The 22,923-nt window shown below is 41.5% G+C and overlaps 1 protein-coding gene across 1 annotated transcript; it reads left to right on the top strand.

The window, feature by feature from the left end:
• Positions 1 to 1,070: 1,070 nt before the first annotated feature.
• Positions 1,071 to 22,576, top strand: kcnk6 (potassium channel, subfamily K, member 6). The gene is made up of 3 exons (XM_080511670.1): positions 1,071 to 1,447; positions 9,899 to 10,291; positions 21,346 to 22,576. The coding sequence occupies exons 1-3, from the start codon at positions 1,132 to 1,134 to the stop codon at positions 21,582 to 21,584; spliced, it is 948 nt and encodes a 315-aa protein (XP_080367796.1). The 5' UTR covers positions 1,071 to 1,131; the 3' UTR covers positions 21,585 to 22,576.
• The last annotated feature ends 347 nt before the right edge of the window (positions 22,577 to 22,923 follow it).

Here is a 22,923-nt window from a genome sequence, read left to right as displayed (position 1 = left end):
CCTCCACCTTCTTCCTCCTCCTCCTTCCTCCACCTTCTTCCACCTTCCTCCACCTTCTTCCTCCTCCTCCTTCCTCCACCTTCCTCCTCCTCTCTCCTCCTTCCTCCATCTTCTTCCTCCTTCCTCCACCTTCTTCCTCCTCCTCCTCCTTCCTCCTTCCCCCTCCTCCTCCTCCTCCTTCTTCCTCCTCCTCCTCCTCCTCCTTCCTCCACCTTCTTCCTCCTCCTCCTTCCTCCTTCCTCCTTCCCCCTCCTCCTCCTCCTCCTCCTCCTCCTCCTCCTCCTCCACCTTCTTCCTCCTCCTCCTTCCTCCTTCCTCCTTCCCCCTCCTCCTCCTCCTCCTCCTCCTCCTCCTTCCTCCTCCTTCCTCCTCCTCCTCGTCCTTCCTCCTCCTCCTCCCTCCACCTTCTTCCTCCTCCTCTTCCTCCACCTTCTTCCTCCTTCCTCCACCTTCCTCCTCCTCTCTCCTCCTTCCTCCACCTCCTTCCTCCTCCTCCTCCTTCCTCCACCTTCCTCCTCCTCTCTCCTCCTTCCTCCATCTTCTTCCTCCTTCCTCCACCTTCCTCCTCCTCCTCCTCCTTCCTCCACCTTCTTCCTCCTCCTCCTTCCTCCTTCCTCCTCCTCCTCCTCCTCCTCCTCCTTCCTTCTTCCTCCACCTTCTTCCTCCTCCTCCTCCTCCTTCCTCCACCTTCTTCCTCCTCCTCCTTCCTCCTTCCTCCTTCCTCCACCTTCCTCCTCCTCTCTCCTCCTTCCTCCATCTTCTTCCTCCTTCCTCCACCTTCTTCCTCCTCCTCCTCCTCCTCCTCCTTCCTCCACCTTCTTCCTCCTTCCTCCTCCTCCTCCTCCTCCCTCCTCCCTCCACCTTCCACCTTCCTCCTCCTCCTCCCTCCTCCTCCTCCAGGAGCGCACACTGACCCGGACAGTGGACACACCTTCCTGCCGCTGCTGTGGGAGGACACACTGACAAGGAGGGCTTCAAGTTCAAATAAGGACAACCCCCTTAAAAAGAAAAAAGAAAAGTTCCCAGAGAGGGAGGAAAGTATTTCCACGGCGGCCGCAGAGAGAAAAAGCCGCTCCGCTCCTCCGCCTCACACCTTCGTGCGCCAGCAGACGCAGACGCAGACAGACAGAGATGCATTCCGTGGGGAAGTCGTGGCTGCTGCTCACGGGCTTCGTGGTGTTTTACCTCATCTACCTGCTGTTCGGGGCGCTGGTGTTCTCCAGCCTGGAGCGGCCGGTGGAGGAGCGGCAGCGGAGCGACCTGGAGCTCCTCAAGCGGGATTTTCTCAACCACAGCTGCGTCAGCGCCGCGGCGCTGGAGACCTTCCTGCGCCGGGTGCTGCAGGCCAACAAGTACGGCGTGTCGGCGCTCCGCAACCGGTCAGAGGAGTCCAGCTGGGACCTGGTCTCCTCCATGTTCTTCGCCAACACTCTGGTCACCACCGTGGGTGAGTCTCGGCACGCGCACAAGAGAGGCGAGGCGAGGAGGGGGGGGGGGGGGGGGGGACGCGACGCTTTTGACGCAAAGAACAAAAAAAAGCCGCAGGTTCTCGCATGGACTGTGGCGAAAGTAAATGAATAAATCGGTAAACAAACAAGGAGAATCACGAAAGTCGCTCATGTGTGACAGTTTTTTTGAGTTGTTTTGTTGGTGCCACGTGTTGCAGATGTTCCAGGGCTGGAAATGAACAAACTGGAGCCCAAACCCAAGTTGGGTTTTTCTGGTGGTGCCCCCCCTTCCACTTTTTAATTAAGCTTTAAAATAAAAACAAGAGAAATTAAATCAATGGAGTCATAGTGATTTTCTTCAAATCTTTATCTACGTCACTTAATTGACCACTTGTTAGGACTGGCCCTGCACTGCCAACACTGGTATTATTTTTTACTATAGTATGTTTATTGTCCTTTATTCTACACTTTGCCCGCCCCCCCCCCCCCCCCCCCCCCCCCCCCCCCGTCATAGTTTATTTTCCTTGCATCTCATCTTATACTTTGCTCCCCCTATAACTTATTATACTATATTATAGTCTGTGATTTTTATTTTAGTCCTATTTTATTTTATTTTACTTATTATTGCTTCTACTGTAAATACTTTTGGCCCTTAGAGTTCTTGATAGTCATTGTATATAAGATACCTCTATTCTTTGCACATTTCTTGTCTTTCCTACTCATGAGTGTCCTTAAGAGCAGAATGTAACAAGTAAATTTCTCCTTTGTGAGATCAATAAAGGCTTATCTTATCTTATTTTATCTTATTTTCGCCAAATCTTTAAATGATTTGAAGTTTCAGGTTTTTTTTTGTTCTTTTAAAGGACTTGAAATTAGACAATATCCCACTTTTTACTGCATTGTATAAATTGACACAATCAACCCCCGATGCCCCCCCTCCAACATAAGACCACTTTTTAATTAAGCTTTAAAATAAAAACAAGAGAAATTAAATCAATGAAGTCATAGTGACACATGACAGCCATGTTTTTTTGTTTGTTTTTTAAAAAATCAGAACTGAATCTACATTTTCTTCAAATCTTTAAATGATTTGAAGTTTCAGTTTTTTTGTGTTTTTTTTTTAAAGGACTTGAAATTAGACAAGATTCTACTTTTTACTGCTTTGTACAAATTGACACGATCAACCCCAGATGAAGGTTTCTGGACCGGCTCCCCACAGAAAGGCCCCCCCGCCACCAACACCCCTCCTCACCGTTCACAATCATCAAACTAGTGGCTTTTCTAACACCTGCAAGCCACATGAAACGCTTCAATTCAGAACTAGTTTAGTTACGTTTTAGTGTGAGGAAGAATTCTCAGATCACAGGTGGATATTTTTTTTCCTGCTCGAAATGAAGTGATGACTTTGAGTGGGGATAAACAATAGGATGACGAACACTAATGTTCAAGCCTTTGTTCTTCCTCTCTGGGCCTTCATGCTGCTGGGACCTTCACTTCTCACCTTTCTTTTCACTTTCTTTGATTTTTTTATTTGATTTTTTATGCCTTTTTTTTGTATAACTTCTTTGCCACATATATACTGTGCATGTGGCTGCGGTGGTGATTATCACCCGACAAAGTAGTTTAGTCAGTGTAATGTGATTTAATTCAGATTTTTTTTTTTAATTTAGGGTTTTTTTTGCTTTTGTGCAACGGATCAGATCTGCTCTTGGAACAATGTGATGCATGAATTCAGATATTTATAAATGGGATACACGTTTCTTTGATATGTTTAAATAAATAAGATGTAAATCGGATATGTGGCAATGCATCCACCGTGTCCTTTGACATAATTGGTACCACAAATGAAAGGGGTCTGGTGTGAAAACCTCAGAGTTGCAGCTTTCACTCGGCCGTAAATCAGGTGGGACGTGGGTCACTGGTGAGCAGAGAATCTGGATTGTGTCGTATTTCCCTGCAGTGTGAACGAGGCCTCGGCAGCACTGACCATTACAAAGTTTTCTCAAACGCCATTTTCAGCTATTAATCTGCTAGATTACCGACTGCCGGCAGATCATTTATAACCGATGCATCATTTTGTGAATGCTACTGGGAAAAGGACTGTAGATTTGTATGGTTATATAGTTGAATTTCCAGTTGTCCTGTGATTGGCTGCACTTTGTGGTTGGTGTTCATATTATTGAACACGGTGAAGGGAAAACATTTTTTTTTTAACAATCATCCAACTATTCACAACATATTGCAACAGTTTTGTAAATGGTGTTTCATTAAGGTCTCATAAAAGCTTTAATGTAGGAAAGAGCACGATGTGTTCAATAAAACAGGGAGTGACGCTGCAGGAAAGGAAAACGTGGCTCAACGAGCAGGTCAAAGTGTTGAGGACACCTGTCCAATAGTGTGTGAAGATGAATTAAGAATAAACACAAGTGAAAGGTGTGTCCGTGTGTGTGGCAGAAAATTAGTGCAGCTTCAACAAGGTGGTGTGTATATATATATATATATTTTTTTTTTCCAACCATGCTCCCAGGTGCAAAATACAGCTAAAACCACCATGTTCCATTGTGGTGTGCAGGATCACGCTACAGTTCCACCAACGAGGTGCAGCGCATGGTTTCCTGCAGCTGTTCAGTTTGAGTCAGACGACATGAGAGCAGCTCGTTCAGAGAAACAACAGGTTTCAAACTAATCACACCTCTGAGAAGATTTCCCGAAATAATAAAAATCCCCCAAATGTCACACGGCGCCACCAAAAGGCTTTTTTATCCGCTTTCATTTCTAGAACTGACTTGTGACTTCAAGTTAAAGAGGAACATGTGGAAGGTTTGGAGTTTTGCCGCTTGCGTTTGCTGGCGTTTGTTGTTTTCACCTGCAACAGGCTGCAGACCCCAGGAGAGCTTTTCTACTGCCTTCACGCCACAGAGCGGCTTTAAGCCTTCACATCACTTTCACCCGCTCACATTTGTAGGTTACAATTATTAGAATATTAGTAGAGAAGTTAGCCAGTTATATTTTTGGGTGTAGCATCTTTATTTTACAACATTCTTTTATGTATAAGGATTAGTGCTGTCAATCAATAGAGAAAGAAAAAGGATAACCATCTACACAATTTTCTTTAAATTTCTGCAATTACTCGCCCCCCCCCCCCCCCCCCCCCCCCCCACTTAAGACTGAAGCTTGTAATGCATTTCTATTCATGGGAAACCGTGGGATTAATGTAGACTCGACACACAGACTATGTTTTAATTTGAAGACTATATTTATAACGTAATGTTTACTGAATGCTCTTTCTGTCAAGTTTAGCAATAAAAAAGAAGCATAAACGTGTATCTCTTATATCAATTATCCCAGACATAAGTCTGGGTTTTGTCAGTGCAGGTCCAACAGGACCATTTGAATATTTCTGGAAACAAAGCTGCAAAATTACTGTGGTCGTTAAACTCGGCCTCACAAAGTGTGCTCATGACTTTCACTGTTTACTTTTACGATGAGCGGCGAGGCAGTTTTTAAAAAATGAAACTTTCTTCCTTAATATTATTAATTCGTCGCTGATTCTGCTGCTCTGTCGCCACGGTGATGCACTGGTAAGGGAGTAAATAAAATTTTTAAAAACGAAAGTAAACAACATTTTAACGAGTTACGATGTAATATGTATCTAAGCAATTAAAAAAAGCCATGATTTGATTTAGTTGGTCAGTGGTTTTGTAGCTGCAGGATATTAGATGAGCACGTATGCAATAATGTCAAGAATCACCATAATATTTGCAATAAATGGACAGATGTTACATTTTTTGGGGGCTTTCTCTGTCGGTTAAACGATTTCAATCTGTTAATTGTAAAAAAAAAAAAATTGTCGATCACAATTAGTTGTGCCAGCTTGAATTTGCAGGGCATGAATGTGTGGTGCATGGAAACACAATTCATCACAGTTCAGTTCAGCCAGCCTGCATGTTGATATCGCAGTAACCATACGTTTGCGATATATTTTGCAGCCCCTAATGATTTTATTAAAGTTTAGTTTATTAAAAATTTTTGGGGGGGGGACAGAAAACCTGAAAGAAAAGATGCATTGTACCATTGTACCTCGTTTCCATCTGCAGTCCAGAGAGAAACTTCGACAGGGAAACGGTCCTTTGTGGTATTTCATATATTTTACTGCTTGAATGTGTTGGGTTTTTCTGTTAAAAGCACCTAGAAATGACTGCTGTATGTGGTGCTATATAAATCAAGTTGAATCCGTTGCTGAAAACGTGGAAAGTGGCAGAATTGCTCATTGCCCCACCTTTTGGTAGAGATTGGTATTACAACACTGACTCCAGGAAATTGTTCTTTTGTTTTTCCAAAAAGGAAAGAGAGGTGTGACGCTTTGAAACATTCCGTCCCCACAAGTTTGAACGTTGATTTATGCGACAGTAAAATACAATTCAAAGTGACGAGAAAAGAGAAGGTTTGAGCTCTTTAATCCACTTTGGGGGAAATTTGCTTTCGTTTGTTTGAGTTTCATTTATTTCATTTAAATTAGTGCTATTTAATTGTACAACTTTTGGACGTATTTAAAAAAACAAACACAAAGTGCTTTGCACAATAACCCCTCATGTAAACATCCAGAGGAAGCTTTGTTTTCAACAACACGCAGCTTTACGTTCAAATGAGCACATTAACTGGTGAAAGCTGCAGGTTCATTATTCACATTTCCCAGCTGCTTCACTTATTGAGCAAAAATTCACCGCCGAACAGAAAATACTGTAACCCTCCGATGTATTTTCAGTGTCAGATGTCAGTGTGTCGAGTCATGCTTTGTTTTCGAGGCTGAGGCTCGTCGGGTCTGAAAGGAAGGAAATAACAACCACAGTTACAGTTTAAACTGTAAAACCTCAGACAGGCACAGGAAGAACACATGAGGCAGAGTGAAACTCAGACGGGCAGCAGGAAGCTTTAGCTTTCTGTTTTTTGTACTTTGAATTTGCTTGTTTGTCTTTATTTGAAGCCAAACGAGTAGATTGTTGTTCCCAAGGATGGATATCTTCATTTGATCATGTTTTCAAATAAGAATTAGCCTTTAACTGCGAGTGCTCATACTTTAGTGTCGGCTTCTTCGACGAGTTACATTTTCTGTTTTTATTTTCTTTTGCTGCTGTGTGTTTCATGTATAGTCAAGTTGTTTTTGTTTTTTAATAAAATTGTACAAGAAATTGTTTAGTGTGTGAAAGAACCTGATAAAATCAACTCAAGACCCAAGTTGGGGGTTGTGAGTTTGTGAGTCCCCCCCCTTTATCATGGAACTTGGAACTTGATCCCAAACATTGTTCACACTGAACGCTTTTGCATCGAACTCCTACCGTTAAGCGCGTCACACCACGAAGCTCCTGGATCCGCTGGGGCTGTGATGATGATGATGATGATGATGAGGATGATGATATTATCTTCGCTAAGTCACACTGTGGAACCGGCTGCTGTTGGTCACACTGAGGAAATGCAAATTCATTCAGGAAACAGAAGTGACCTTTGTGTTGGTTTGCTCTGCGTGCTGTTTGAATTTCATTGTTCCTCACACAACGCTTCCCCTCATGGTTGGGGGGGGGGGGGGGGGGCAAAAAAACCCATTGGCGTCAGTTTTGTTTGCGGCGTATTTAACAAACACACACAGGTTAGAAACTGAATATCAGGTCAACATTTAAAGTGAACGCACCCAAAATATCCTCTTTCAATACCCACTGACACTTGACTGGAGGATAATTAAGGGGCCGTCCACACCAGGAACCTGGTTCACCTAAACCAGATGTTTCTGGCCTGTCGTCCGTATGAGGCGCTTTTAGAAGTGTGAAAACAGGTGGGTTTTTTGTTTTTTGTTTTTTTTAACACTGGTCCCATAGTGGGGAAATTCTAAAACCCCGGCTCGTGCCGTCCAACCACCCGGGGTGTGGACGGCAAAGATGATCATCTGTGAAAATAAGATGACGGAATCGCCCCCGTTTCCCCCCCGCCGCGGCCCGTGATGTCATCAAATAACCACAACAATCAGGGACTACAAGCTCCGCTGGAGCTGCAGAAGCTCCTGACGCTAACGGCAGGAAGAATGCGGCCATAGACCTACACAACTAGAATTATGTAGGGGTTTATGAGCAGGAGTCTACTTCTAAAGTTCTATGTGCTTTGTCTTCTAGATTTTTGGTGTGTTTGAGTCACAGCGCCCCTAAAGGCCTGGCATGTGTACTACATGTCCTGAAGCCTCGTGTTGAGCCGAGTTCATAGTGACGAGTGGACGGAATGTTTTTTGGGAGAAGGCTGCGGTGAAAACAGATCTGTTTTTTGTTTTTTTTCCGTCATGTGGATGTGGCCTTAGTTTAGAACTCGGTGTGAGCGAGTTTTTTTGTTGGACTCTTAATTAATCAAATTTTGCCAATTCTAAATCTAATGGAGCCATACATTTTATTTCTAATTTAATTGATTTCATTCTTTACTAGAAATCCCTGAATCCAACTGGAAATAGTGGAATAAAATATTTGAGCCAACATTATAATGAAATTTGCTGGTAACAGAAAAAGTTATGGTGATGATGATTGTGATCGAAGATGCACACAATGCAGCATTCTCTCTTAATTACAGATGTAACTTCGTTTTTTTCGTTGCTTACACGATTGGCAAGTTATTCCATAATTGGCCTTATTGCGTTTAAATTTGCCAAAATGATTCTGTATTAAATTATTGCGTTAGATTAGATCATTTCACTGTAACTGTGAATTGGCCTCTAGAATAGAAAATACAGATATTCGTCGTCACTTTTAGGGGAAATAAGTACTCGTACAAACTAAGTAAATGCAGTAGAAATACTGCATTAGGACGTCAGTGCAGTGTGGGGGTTTTATTCTACTGGCCTCCTGAAGGTGCCAGATAAAGACGCTGAGAGGAGATATTGATCATGAAATCATCAGCATCACAAGAGGAAATTTGTGTTTTCGGATATCGAATAATGAACTGGGCCGATCTTGATGTCCTGATCCACTAAAAATGATCACCTTGTGACGTTTTCCACACTTCTCTTGTGTTGTTCTTGCCACCAGACACTCAAAGTGCAGGCGTCATGTGATCGTCACAAAAGGAGTGCAGTTTGTGTTGGTCTGCGATAATGAACGGAGTTTCACAAAGAAACCTTTGTGCCGGTTTCAGCTCCAATGACCATCCGGCTGCTGCAGCAGCAGCGTTTAGAAACGTCTTCAGCTCCACATGTGAAATGTGTTTACCGAGTTACAGAGAGCACAAATTATACAAGTTCACCCTCTAAATGTAGAGTTTGTAAACCAACCTGAGTGAGTGAGTGAAATCTGATTAGATTAAAAAAATTAATGGAAAACAAGTGTAACAGGTACAGGCTTTCCACAGTTGAAGCTTTTTTATTATTATTATTATTATTATACAAGAAATCCTGTGTGTAATGTAAACAACCAGAATTGGGGATAAGGTGTTATTAAAAATAAATGGTTCAAAAAGCTGTCAAAACACAAACTAGATATACATGTTGTCACTATACAGTTGTACATATTTTCTCTTTGATGCTTGATCCTACACATATATTAAAATTTTTCTCCACTGTTCAGTTGAATGTATTTTCTATCGTTCAATGACTATTTTTAGCTTGTGAATATTTTAATTTTACAGTTTCAGTTGGAAGCTTTCTCACATTTTTCATCCATCTTGTATGAGGAAAAGACCATTCATACATTCAGAGATATGAATATAACACATTTTCAGATTTTGTTTTTTTAATAGCTTTATTTCATCCCTGCGTCAGGAAATCCTTCATCCAACACAGTTACAATTCGCTCTGATTGCACTTGATTTATATCTCACGTGACCTTTCCTCGCATAATTTAATCAGATTAATCGCAGGGATGCTGTAGATTAATTTGATTAAATAATAATTTTTTCGTTTTGCATAAGCAAGCAGTATACATCTGCACTGGCTGTGCTTATTAAACACTTTAACAGTTCATGTCGACAAAAAGAAAAAATCCTGTCTTTTTCAAAATAAACATTTATCTTTGTTAATGTTCCTGTGACTCGTCATTCAGCAGCGACTAAGACAAACTAACTTGTTGACGTTGTCCGAGAGGAGACGCATCACTCGGCTCCTGGAGTCACAAGCTTCCTGTTTTATTGCTAAAGTAGTCAAGTGAAAAGCATTTCAGAAAAGGTTTAGCAGTGTTTTGTTTCCAGTACAGCGAGTTTTATGACGGTTATGACTGTCATGCACGTTTCACATAGACAATGAATGGGAAGTGAGAAAGTGAGGCATCATGTGAACATTAATCCCTGTGATGGATTAATCCGCATTAACACAGCCCCAATTTTTTTTATTTATTTAATTAATATCTATTCATGAATTTATCTGTATTAAAGTGATTTCATCAGCTGTGTGTTGGGCCTCTGAAACATCTCTCTCTCTCTCTCTCTAGGTTACGGTCACACCACTCCTCTGTCAGACGCCGGGAAACTGTTCTCCATCTTCTACGCCCTGCTCGGCGTTCCCTTCACCATGCTGGTGCTCACGGCGTGCGTGCAGCGGCTCATGCACCCGCTGGTGTTGGCCCCGGTGGGCGTCCTGCAGCGCCGGGGCCTGGAGCCCCGGCCCGCCACCGCCGTCCACTTCCTGCTGCTCCTGCTGGCGGTGGTGCTGTGCTTCTTCATGGCACCGGCGGCCGTCTTCAGCACGCTCGAGGTGTCCTGGTCCTTCTTGGACGGCGTCTACTTCTGCTTCATCTCGCTGTGCACCATCGGCCTCGGGGACTTTGTGCCGGGGAACGCCCCGGGCCAGGAATATCGAGCGCTGTACCAGGTCTCCATCATGGGTGAGTCCAGTGACGGTTGCTCTCGGAAAGACATGATCACCAATGAGGAACGTTCACTGTTGGAGGTCCCTTGTTATTCCGTTTTTCAACAATTTCAATTCAAACTATATTTCCTCAAATCCAGTCTTGGTCCTGAGTTTCAGTCTAAAAGTCAGTCTCTGTGTCTGTCTACAGCAGGGGTGTCAAACCTGCGGCCCGGGGGCCAGAACCGGCCCGCCACAGGATCTAATCCGGCCCGCCATGTGATTTTTTATTTTTTATTTTTTTTAAGTATAAATATGAAAACTGACAGAGGCTGATCTAAAAATGCTGGATTGGCAAAAATGATATTCAAAACCGCCCTTGGTCAGAATTAATTAATGCATCTGTGGAGGTCACATAACGCAACACCTTTCACAATAAAGGTGTTCAATTTATATGAAGTGATACTTTAGACATGTAAACTCAAAAAGTTTACATGTCTAAAGTATCACTTCCTTTCGTGAGTTTTTTTTTTATATCTGCCGTTACGAGCAGCAATGATGGACGTGAAAGGAAGTCCGTCACCATTTAACAGGGAAACCAGTTCATCTGAAACACCGGTACCGTGCGCTAATGTTTCTGGTGGATTTATCGCTGTGCCTTGTAGAAACGCTCTCGTTCAACCAGTTTGAACCAGAGTGTGACCCAGAAGGAGAGAATCCTGAAGATGAGTTAAAAATATTGTGTCTGAATGTTACTTTGGTCGTATGTGTTGTTACAGTTGCTAGCAAGTAGCTAGTGCTAGCTCCTGCTCACTATAAGAGTAGCTGTTAGTTTTTCATAATGTACTGAATTTATTCAGTGTATCTGTAATCTTTTTAAGTTTTTATCTACCTGTCGGAGAGTCAAAGTGAGTGTCACTACCAGAGGGAGTGGTTATTTCCCCTTATGATGTCACGAAAGGAAAATCTCCGAATCGCCTGTTTGAGCACACGTTCACTAAAAAGTTGAGCAAGTGAAGGAGATGACAGACTTTCTTCTCTTCTGGGGCCTCATACACAGACTACTGGGACATATCGCTGTGCGAAAACCATGACAAAGTACATTTTGCACAATATGAGACCTTTAATTCTTAACACGACTCACTGCTGAGGCAAATGTTTATCAAATGTAATCTAGATTAAGAGGAGACCGAGTGTTTTCTGTGGTTGGTCCAAAACTGTGGAATGAGCTTCCTCTGTGCATTAGACAGGCTGACTCAATTCATGTTTTTAAATCACATCTTAAAACTCGCATGTTCTCTCTGGCTTTTAACCAGTGTTGAAGTTGACTTTTATTGTTCCAAGTGTATTTTGTGCGGCCACTGTATTGTTGTATTTATAATTTGTTTTTGTTATGTTGTTGTACAGCACTTTGGTCAACTGAGTTGTTTTTAATAGTGCTTTATAAATAAATTGGTATATTGGTATATTGGTAAATGTGGCTGCTCATGTTAACGGCTCTTTAAATTGGTGAGAGAAAAAAACTTAATTATCAACTTGGGATATCTAATTACAGTGAAGAGCTCCCTCTCATTTCTGTGGTTCAGACTGTTGGCAGAAACATTAAAACTGTCTGAACCCACTTAGAAAATTGGAGTTTTATTTTTGTAATTTGGAAAATTACTTATTCGTTTGCAATTCTCAAAAATGGACAATATCCAACCTGATTGAGTAGAACTAATCACAAGTCGCCTGATAGGATTAATGCAAAGAAAAACACTTTTTGTTATTAATCTTGGAATTATTATGACTATCATTTAAAAACAACAACAAAAAAAAACATTCATGACAAGGCTATTGTACTTTAATGCCTCTATTTCTAAATGCCTGGAAGTTAAGATGCCCAGTAATCCAAAAGCTGCTCTGCCCTACACGTTGCGTGTTTATGCAGCCTCATGTCAGTTTTGTGTTTTCACAGCTCCCTGTTGTAAATGAGAACATGTGTCTCAACAAGATTACCAGTACAAATAAAGGCCGCGTTAAATAAATAGATTGTCAGTCAGCGTTGGCAGGCTAATGGCATTTCACTGGTAAAGAAAGACAAACAAGCTCTTGGAAATGAAAATATCTTTGCGTGTCAACCGCTGACAAAAGCTCGGATGCAGAATGAAGTACAAACATTGATCAATTCTTAAAATGCGAGTTTGCCTAAATAAAATATTGATTTACTGTTGTGGGACTGTGTCGCCGTGAAGAGTCCAGTACCTTCAAAGCTTCCAAATCCTCCTTTAAATCCATCTGATTTACTTTGTTATTGTCGGTTTTGTGGACATTCCATCGCGGTATAAAGGATTGTATTTGTACATATGTTTATTTTGAACAGGGTTGTAGTTTAATATTGCCCAAGCATTATGCAGTACATGCAAACACTAAAGAAGACGACAGAATTTTATATCTGAAGACATGAATCTCAGAGCATGAACCATGTCGTTTTGAATTTCCAGCACATGAATGCACAGTGGCTGTAATGTCATTTGTAACATCTGTGTACATATTGTGCACGGTATACATTTGTGATATATAGCAGGCCTCTGCAGCCCTGATGACCAAAAGAGCCTTTATTTTTTTCAATTCAATCAATTTTGTCTGGGTCTGCAAAAACATCTTTCAAAATAAATTGCGATACAAGAAGAAGAAAAAACATAGGTTGTGTTTATAAAGGGTCATAGCTGCTGTTTAAATATATTTGAATACATTTTCAGGTCTTTTAGGCATTTTTAGAGATTTTTCCTCTTTAGCTATTTATTTATAGCCGCATGGAGACTTTTAATATGGCAACTTAATAGATTAAATTAGGAGGATGTTCTTTCAAAAATCTGAAATGTATGCCTAATATTGCAAAAAACACTGTTGCATTTTATGCAAATTCAGAAATAATTTGCATTACTTTGACTGCAGCAGTCACGATGGTGATGATAAGATCTTATGGTGCCAGAGATCTCGGTGTTCTCACACTTCCTGAACGCTGCATGAGTTTGATAAGTAGGTGTGGATCCAGGACGTGTTTTTTTTTCTTTTTTTTTTTTTTATCACCCCCCATGTTTCCGGAGCAGGTCAGAGAACACAGGATTTATTACTTTAAACACCTGCTTCACCTGACGGGAGCTGGAGACTGCAGCTGAACACGACCACGCGTTTCCTCGGGTCACCCAAAAAGACTGAACGCAACTTGTTCGTGCAATAATTCTGTGTGCCTTGCTGCTTTAAGAGGCAAGTTGCTAAGATTACGATCCCAGGCATGTTTCATTCCGTTGGGAGCATGAACACAAAAAGTGCCTCAGGTAGTGTGGACTTTTGTCAATGAGTCGACAAACTGTTTCGGGGGAAAAAAACCAAAAAAACTGCGAAACATTTCCAATACAAAGCGAGTGGGAGCACCATGTTGTTAGTGAGAACGGGAACACACACACACACACACACACACACACACATAAACACATCAAAATTGCGCAGAAAGTTTGGGAATAGCGAGTGTGTTTCACACAGCACAAGGAAACACGGATTTTTAACCCCTGGTTGGGCACAATACTGACAAATTGAACCTTGATTTTTGTAAGGTGTTGGAAGATGTGCAACCAATTATGTAATCAAATACATAGAATGCAGCATGGATGCTCAATGAATGAACGGTGATTATCATTCCGCCAATGCTCAAAAAGATGGAGTAAAAAGCTTTCTTTTCCAAGAACTGCAACCTATATTTATGTATTATTATTATTGCAGTACAAGCTTTTCTCCGTACATTTTAGAATGCTGCTCATCATGTCATGTTATTAGTTATCATTGTTAAAATGTCGTTACAATTACACCTTCTAAACCTTTAGCCTTTCCACACGCAGTGGTGATGACACGCTCGGTGAGTTATTACATTAAAGCATTATTAGATTGTTGGTTGTTACAGGAAGTTTTCAGACTTTAACACCCATTTGAAGCTTAAAAATTCTGTAAATGGTGTAAAATTCTCTTTGAATTGTTGTAGGTCCTACGATTAATATATAATTTTTGATGCCAAGTGAATTATAAATGTGACTTAGTAGCTGCATTCAGTGTAGTCGTCCCGCTTTTATTGTTTATCACAGACTGTGACTTTTTAAAACTAGTCAGCTGTGTGTGCAAGGAGGAGCTGAAGTGCCTCATCATAGTTTCACTAATTCCATTTGTCATGCACATGTAACACACACACCTCAGTGTTATCACCACTGTGTGTGTGGAGAGGCTAAAGGTTTAGAAGGTGTGTGTGTGTGTGTGTGTGTGTGTGTCTTCATTCACACGTCAGATGTGAGATGTAACACGTCACTGCTTCTTCTTCCTCGGAGCAGAGAGCTCTGTTGTTTTTTGCTTCTGGACATTGAAGTTCTCTCTTCTCAGCAGCTCAGTTCGTCCAGATGAAAAATAATATTTAAAAAGGGAATTTCCCATATTTGCTATTTTTGATATATCTGGTATCGGTGAATCCAGCCAGTCACCTCTCTGAGCAGCATTAGAAATCCAGTGGCCAACATGAATTTGCTTCCAAATGTGTTGAAGCGTTATCTTAAAGTAGGGGTGTCAAACTCATTTTAGTTGAGGGGCCACATCAACCTGATCTGACCTCTGGAGGCCCAACAAGTCAAACAACATATTAAACTGCAGATATGGACAAATGTCAAAGTCTTTCCTTCTTTTCATTATTTTGTAACTGCAAGAATTTACCAGTCTATTCTGAAATATACATATTAAAGTTAATCAGATATTATTATATTTGCAAAAAAAAAACCCTCAGTCACCTGAATCTGGATATCCTATTTTTATCCAGGATTAAAACAATTTGCCATCATCTGGAATTTTTTTTTTGAGTTTAAGCGTCTAAAGCAGGGGTGTCAAACATGCGGCCCGGGGGCCAGAACCGGCCCGCCAGAGGATCTAATCCGGCCGCCATGGGATTTTTAAAATGTGAAGTAAAAAAATGAAAAGTGACAGAGGCTGATCTAAAAACACTGGATTGGCAAAAATGACATTCAAAACCGCCCTTGGTCAGAATTTATTAATGCAATCTGTGGAGGTCACATAACGCAACACCTTTCACAATAAAGTGTCCAATTTATGTGAAGTGATACTTTAGACACGTAAACTCAAAACAATTTCCAGATGATGACAAATTGTTTTAATCCCGAATAAAAATACGATATCCAGATACAGGTGACTGAGGTTTTTTTTTTAGCAAATATAATAATATCTGATTTCCTTTAATATGTACATTTCAGAATAGACTGGTAAATTCTTGCAGTTACAAAAGAATCAATAGAAGGAAAGACTTTGACATTTGTCCATATCTGCAGTTTCATATGTTCTGTTTGACTTGTTGGGCCTCCAGAGGTCAGATCAGGTTGATGTGGCCCCTCAACTAAAATCAGTTTGACGCCCCTGGTCTAAAGTATCACTTCACATAAATTGGACACCTTTATTGTGAAAGGTCTTGCGTTGTGTGACCTGTGGCGGTTTTCAATGTCATTTTTGCCAATCCAGTGTTTTTAGATCAGCCTCTGTCAGTTTTCATATTTATACTTATAAAAAAAAAAAAATGTGCATGGCGGGCCGGTTCTGGCCCCCGGACCGCATGTTTGACACCCCTGTCTTAAAGGCAGTTGCGATGAATAAATGTGTGATGTGGCATTGAGGTGAAGGCCTCCTCTAAACTGTCGACTTATGACCAGAATTATGTGGCCGGTGATTCTGAGAGAATTTCTTTTTTTTTTTTTCCCTCAGTTTTATTCATTCATAGATAGGATTTACTCGATCACGTAAAGACTGTGACTACAGTTTAAATCCTAATCCCATGTTTGAACCGTTACCCTTGACCTTCATTCCTCCTCTGGTTTCACTGTGGCTGGAGTTCTGAGCAACGAGACAACCAAGAAAAAACAATGTTCACACGTGCTTGTTGGGAGGATTTTAGCATGCTGATGTTAAAAAAAAAAAAACCCTCTTCGACCTGCTGCGGCGGCTGCAAACTCTCACTCTTATTAGAAAATGAGTTCTGTGCTATTTATAGCGCTAAATTCCCATATTGGCTCATTTTATCATGACTGGCAAAAACATCTGAGTTATCTTTCATCTCTGTAATGTTTTCCTTCCAAAGAGAGACGCCGGCTTCACTGCTGCTGTAAAGAGCTTCGCTTTCTATCAGAACCGTGACGGACGGGCAGCAGGAATCAGAGGTCTTGTCGCTGGTTTGCTCACCTGGAGTCACTCCAGAGGTCACAGGAGGCTTTATCTGCTCACAGGTTGTCCATTCTCATGTCAAAGAAAAACAAAAAACAAAACCCCAGAACAAGACGATCAAGCAGCTGCTCCTCCGTGAGGAACAACAGCTGGACTCGTCTACGAACGAGACTCTGAAAGTAAAGCTTCTCTCGGAACACGTTCGCATAAAGTAGAATCCTGTGAGGCCGGACACATTCTGGGACTGTTGTTAAAACAGAGAAACGAGCTGCAGTGCAGCTAAAACCAGGGCGGATTCAGCTTTTTTTTCTCCCCTCAAATATTTTCAGCAGTACTTTTTGCTGAACTGTTTTAGTTATAAGAGTTTTTGTCTGAGCCGCCATCTTGGTTTGGTTGTGTCTCCCCTCGGACGACGTCAAGTTAGTTTGTCTCGGTACGAGTAACAGAAACTTTAATGTGGATAAATGTTTGTTTTGAGGAACTTCTCCATGGTTTTATTGTGAAAGCAGCTTCTGTATGAGTTTAATCCAAACCAGGGTTTGTTTGTTTGTTTTTAATTTGCACATTTTTCTTATATGTTCTATGTGTTTTGTCACATCCTATACAGGATTTATAGAAGTGTTTGTTTTTTTTTATATTTCACTTAATCTTTCACCAGAATGTTTCACTAAAACTGACATTATGTTGAGATTGTAGTCGATTTCATGACCAATTATTCGATCTTGCAAAAATATAGACCATTTCATCACGTACACTGGAGCCGCAACAAAGCAAATTGTAGATTCAAAAGGATATTATGACACTGGTTCATCGGTCCAACTGAAAGTGGACCGTATGTGACCGCTGAAGTCACATTTTATATAAACTCTCTTTATATTGGTTCAGTTGTACGCTTTTAAATAACTGTTTGATTTGTTCAAAATAAACTGGTCTTACAATTTGTCCTCGTGACGCCTGAAGAGAGCCCCCCCCCCCCCCCCCCCCTCGTCACATGTTTTTTTTTTTTGGGGGGTGGGGGGGGGGGGGGATGTTTCTCATCACAGTGGCGCTCTTGTCTTTGTGTGTGTGTGTGTTGTGTGTCTAACTGAATCAGGGGTTGGAATAACCTTGTCTAAAAGTAGCCGGGCTGCTGTTTATGTCCGTCGTCAGTGAATCTCCTGGACGACGTGCAGCATGTCACAGTGACGTAACGCTACCAAGAAATTGGCAAAAAGAGGCTTTTCCTTGACTTTTCTTTCATCCCCAACTTATTAGTTTGATGAAAACGTTCTATCTTGATCAACCCAAATGACAGTTTCATATCAGATTTTGCAAGAAGGTTTCTGTTTTTCCCGCTGGCTAATCCCGGGACCCCCTCCCCGGACGGAGTCCCGGCAGCTCACACGGGGCACCAGAGAACCTTTTTCCCGTCCCGCAGGCTGCGTTGCATAGTGACGGTGTGGGTCGGGTCAGATTAACGCCGGCAGTCCCTGCAGGTCGTGAGGAGGATTAGTGAGCGGCTGCAGAATGAGGCCTGTTGTTCTCACAGCCCCGATCATGAAACTGCTGTTTGGTCCCCTGCTGAAGTGCTCGGTGCTAAAATGTTGAATTATGTTTGTTATGATTATGCCTTCAAAATAAACCCCCATCTACACATCTGGAGACTTGAACTAGAGATCTTGCCGAGGCTGCAGAATATTTCTTGCAGCGTTTCTGGGTCATCTGGTCCCCGTTTCTTAATGGAAACTGGACTTTATTTAGCTTTTAAAGATGTTCAACCTCTTTGATTAAATATTCTGAGAGACCCACATTCAAAGGTTCATTTCAACAGTGAGTCACTGTTTTAAACCTGCCTGCAGGCCATGAGGTTTATATATACAAGGTTGTTTTGTTTTTTTCCCTTTTATACTTTTACAATCATGAAGAGAAATGAAGTATTTCCCAGTTTATAAGTCAGTTATTTTTAGACGTTTGGTTAGTCATGAAATGTCCATTAAAAAAAGACCACTAGATGTTACTGTGACAACAGAATGCCAATACAGAAAACCTCCATTAGTACTGTATTCAACTAATGGGTTGGTCAGAAAAAAGAAACTACATGGCAGAATATTTTCAGTTATTCCTATACACCAGTACAACAGTTTTGTTTTTTAATATACAATCCATTTTCTGGGAGAGAAGGTCCTGTTTTTGGCTGCATGTCTATTTATTTATTGGTTTGTATATATGTATTTTACCAACTTCTTACAAAAACTACTTGCCCAAATTGCATGAAATCTTCAGAGATTGTTTGTAATCATCCAAGGGCGAATCGATTAGATTTTGGGACGTTGACGGAGAACGGTTTCGGAATAAATCCCCCGAAAGCGGTGACAAAATGTCCCGTAGAAGGCGGGTGAGAGGGGCACCTCATAGAGATCAAAGATTGGCATTTGTTGCCGTGGAAACGTGACGGAGCTAGCCTTTGGGTAGTGACTCGGGTGGTGGTTTATCTGTATGCTGTCTGCTCAGCGTTTCGGTGACGCTGCTACCCGACAGGCTAGTTAGCGTCGGTATGAGCTAACGGCTAACATGCTAACTCAGTTCTGCAAACAAATGTGGCGTTGGCCGAAGGTTTGCCGCTCTACCGAGTGTAGCTCTAGTTGAGTTTGAGGACCGCCGTTTATTTGGACTGACGAGATTTAATGCAGTGAACCCAGTGTGGGTGTTTGTTTGTGTGAAAACATGTTGATGTGTTTACATGTACCGACTGCTCTCTGGGCGCAGTCACGGAGCCGGAGCCTCGGTAATCTGTCCACTGTTTTTTTTTTGTTGTAGTTGTTTTTTGTTTTTTTTAAAGAGTTGGCCTACTTGCACTGTGGGGAGACTATTATCCAGGACCTGAACCCTGTGCTACTCTGGGCCACTTTAATGCTCACATGTGGCCTTGTCCTTTTTTTTCTTTCTTTCTTTGTCCAAGGCAAAACTCAAGAATCAGAGCAGAAATAACTAATGCTGAGTGGAATTTGTTTTCACCTCCAACAACAACCAGAGGGAACTTCTGTCCATTTTTTGTTAAAAATGGGTTTATTGAAAAAGTATTTCAGCTTCCATCAGTCTAAAAGAAAAGAGGCCGCCGTGGTGCGTTAATGAGTAGCATGGAGGAAACTCAATCTTATTGTTTAACTTGGAACTTTGCACTTTTACTTCCATAATTTCCACCTGGACTGTAAACCCACAGCAGCTCGTTCTGGCACAACAATAGACGAGTGAGGTTATAATAATGGTAATGCATCTTTTGGGGGGTATAGTGCTTTTCAAGGCATTCAGACTCCCTACAGAATTCTACTTTAAAATCACACACCATAAAGTGGAGAAACATAAAGTCAAAACAACTTCGACATTCAAGAAAGCTAAACTTGAACAAATTCTAAATTGAATGGCAAACAATGGGCTTTTTTTCCTGCAACACTTTTATTCTTTTGGGGGGGAAAAGATTTGTTATTTGTATGTTCAAGATCAGTTTATTTTATACATATTGTCTATTTTTTTAGTTTATTTTGTATTGTCTATCTGGTTTTATTTTTATGTGATCGCTATTTGTTCTTAAAAACATACAAATTCCAATCTGGCGTATCCCAACATGTTTAACTACATTTAATTTATTGACATGTATACAAGAGGAACAAAGGCACGTGTACCAGGATTTGGAACATGTCCACGAGAAAACGTTTTTCCTGATGATAATCCAACATTTCCAGGTTTCAAATGAGAATGGTGAGAATTCTTTTGTCTTTACAATCATGTGTTTGATTCTAGAAGTACCAATGTGTATTTTTTGCCAGGATATGTTGATGACTGAAGTATTAATTTTTCTTTTTTGTCTTTTTGCTTCTGTGAACATTCCCAACCTGGGGGTGGAGCGAGTGGTCATTTTACAAGTTCCCTTGAATGCACCATAAGGTGGAACTATTTCTTTGGCCTCTGTATTTTGAATCTCGCTAGATTTTTTGATTTTTTTTTTCCTGAACTTGGTAAGTTAATTTGGAGCAAAAGGATTAGATTAGGATAGACTAGATCCTGTTAAAATTTAAAGACCTTGTTAATTTAAAATTTTTACTGACCGTGTGGAAAATTAAGCACAAGTTGGTCCCGGAACATATTGACATGAAATTGACCTTGATCACAGATGACACAAGACGAAAAGGACATTTTTGTGTCCCTTTCTCCGGAACCTCCATAAGACAGAGGGTTTCTTAGTTGCTGGGGTAAGATTATGGAATTCATTAAAGAACACATTCAAATGTTCTCAAACAATAAATACATTTTAAAATATGTTTAAGGAGATGCAGATGGAGGAATATAAAAAAATGTAACTTGCATGTTGCAATGGGGAAATTTGTTTTGTTTTCTAAATTGTTCAAATGGTTGATTTTTAAACACAGTAAAGTGTGTTACAGGTTTGTTGAATGGATCGCCGCCGTTTATGGTCATCGATTTTTCTGTACACATTCAAAGGGGCATGAAGAATAAGACGATGTCTTCATCGTGCTCCTTTTCACCATGACACTGTTCACATTAATGTATGACCCTGTTAAGTAAAATGTGAACATGGTTGAATGAATTAATAAATGAAAAAATAGATTGAAACGCGTTATCATGGCAAGAGGGAATTTGAAAACGATGAGTCTGCATTAGGCTGCGGGAAATTGGGTGAATCTATTGGTCCAGGTTGTTTGAGCTTCCAGGAGGAACGCCGTACGAACACAACGGCCATACGTAGGAAACGCCACCTTTGCTTCTTCATGCAATCTTTCAGGTCCTGCTGGAAACGGCTCACCTGTTCATTCCAGACCTTCTTTTTTTTTTGTCCCCCCCCCCTCTTCCTTCCAGTCTACTTGTTCCTGGGTCTCATGATGATGTACCTCCTGCTGCGCACCTTCCACAAGATGGCCGACCAGCACGGCCTGACCACCTTCCTGCAGCTGCCGCGCTGCGAGGAGTCCAGCCTGGACGAGGAGCGCGAGCCCATCGTGGACGATGAGCAGACGCCGACGCCTCCGGAGAAGGCCGATGTCACGCCGCTGGAGCCGGGAACGCAGCCGTCCTACAACTCCATCAACAAGGGCTGACGTGCGGGACGAGAGACGCCCTCTGCCGCGGCAGTTTACGAAGCGAGCGATGCCGAATCTGCTTTCCCGTCTCCATTGTTGGCCGCGTTTTCCTTCACGCCGAAGGAGGGCGCGGTAATGATGAAGACGAGAGTCGAGGTTCGGTCTTCGAGGGGACCGACTCGGGAGACGTCCTGCAGACACTGGGGTCACTGTGGTGGGTCTGCAGCCTCCGGGTCGCACGGGAGCGGCTGCCGCCTAAAAACTTTTGGATGGATGTTGGAACTTTTTTTCTTTTCTTTTTTGTCCACGTTTCATACTTTGGTTACACGTTCCGGGACGAACGGATGTCATGTTTGGTTCAGGTCTTTTAGAGCCTTTGTTTTTATGGGTGCACATTGTTTACACCAGGTTTGCAGTACGGAGTGACAGAAGAAGTTAAAAGTCTTTAAAATATTGATCAGTTACCTCTAATCTGGATGTATCGTGAGCTTTAAAAAAAAAATGTAAAATGTTGGTTAAGCTGTAGTATTTATTGAATTGGATCCCAATCTGGGTCACACACCACCAGTTTACCTCAAGAAGAGGGCTCTTTCCCGGTATTCTTCTGCCCCCTGGTGTCCGTTTGTATGTAGTGCAACATCTTAAGGATTTCAAAATGGAAAGAAACAAAAGAAAAGTGTTTAATTGTGCAGATCGAAGGCGTAATTTATTTTAACGATGGGCCAAAATGACAATCCCAGCCTGCTCTGAGTCGGTGGGGGTTTTTCTACGTCTGAAGTTCCACCTCACGGAGATGTTTAACACTCAAAAAGCACTTTAATGTTAGACATGTACATTAAAGTTGTAGTCTAATTTAAAAAAAAAAAAAAAAAAAAGTTAAATTATCATACTGTAAAAACAAGTGGACTGTCTAGATTAGTGTGTGTTGTTTAGTCTTTACAAATAAAGTGTTCTAAATTAAAAACCAACTTGGCTCTGTTTATATTGTTCATCTCATGTTTGTCATTTAGATTTGGAAATCTCTGAAGCCAATGATATTGTCTGCCTCCAGTTAAAAAGTAAAATACCTGAACTTGTCAAATGTGAGATTATGTGAATTTTTAGATTTTGACTTGAACAGGCACAAAACAAAATGCTCTATTTCTTTCTTCTCAGTTGGGCTCAACTAAAATTTGTTCTCTCCGCTTCAGCATAGCTGAATCTAATGATGTCATCACAGAGGTTGTGAAAAAGCCCGATAACGAGCTCCTCATTACAATCAGGTGTTTCAACTGGGAGAGCTGCAGCATGCAGGACCGAGGTTGGAGACTCTGGTCTAGTGAATCTACTGAGAACAGTTTGTCCATGCTGACTCCAG

The sequence above is a fragment of the Blennius ocellaris genome, assembly GCF_963422515.1.
Source record: "Blennius ocellaris genome assembly, chromosome: 2".
Classification (NCBI taxonomy): domain Eukaryota; kingdom Metazoa; phylum Chordata; class Actinopteri; order Blenniiformes; family Blenniidae; genus Blennius; species Blennius ocellaris.
Note: the sequence above shows the minus strand (reverse complement) of the source record. Positions and strands in the feature narration are given on the sequence as shown.

What these genes read in the sequence shown, in the direction of transcription:
- kcnk6 (XM_080511670.1), top strand. Translation starts at nt 1,132, where the DNA reads ATGCATTCCGTGGGGAAGTCGTGGCTGCTGCTCACGGGCTTCGTGGTG. An exon ending in CACTCTGGTCACCACCGTGG is followed by an intron (nt 1,448 to 9,898) that starts GTGAGTCTCGGC and finishes CTCTCTCTCTAG; the next exon opens with GTTACGGTCACACCACTCCT. An exon ending in GTACCAGGTCTCCATCATGG is followed by an intron (nt 10,292 to 21,345) that starts GTGAGTCCAGTG and finishes TCTTCCTTCCAG; the next exon opens with TCTACTTGTTCCTGGGTCTC.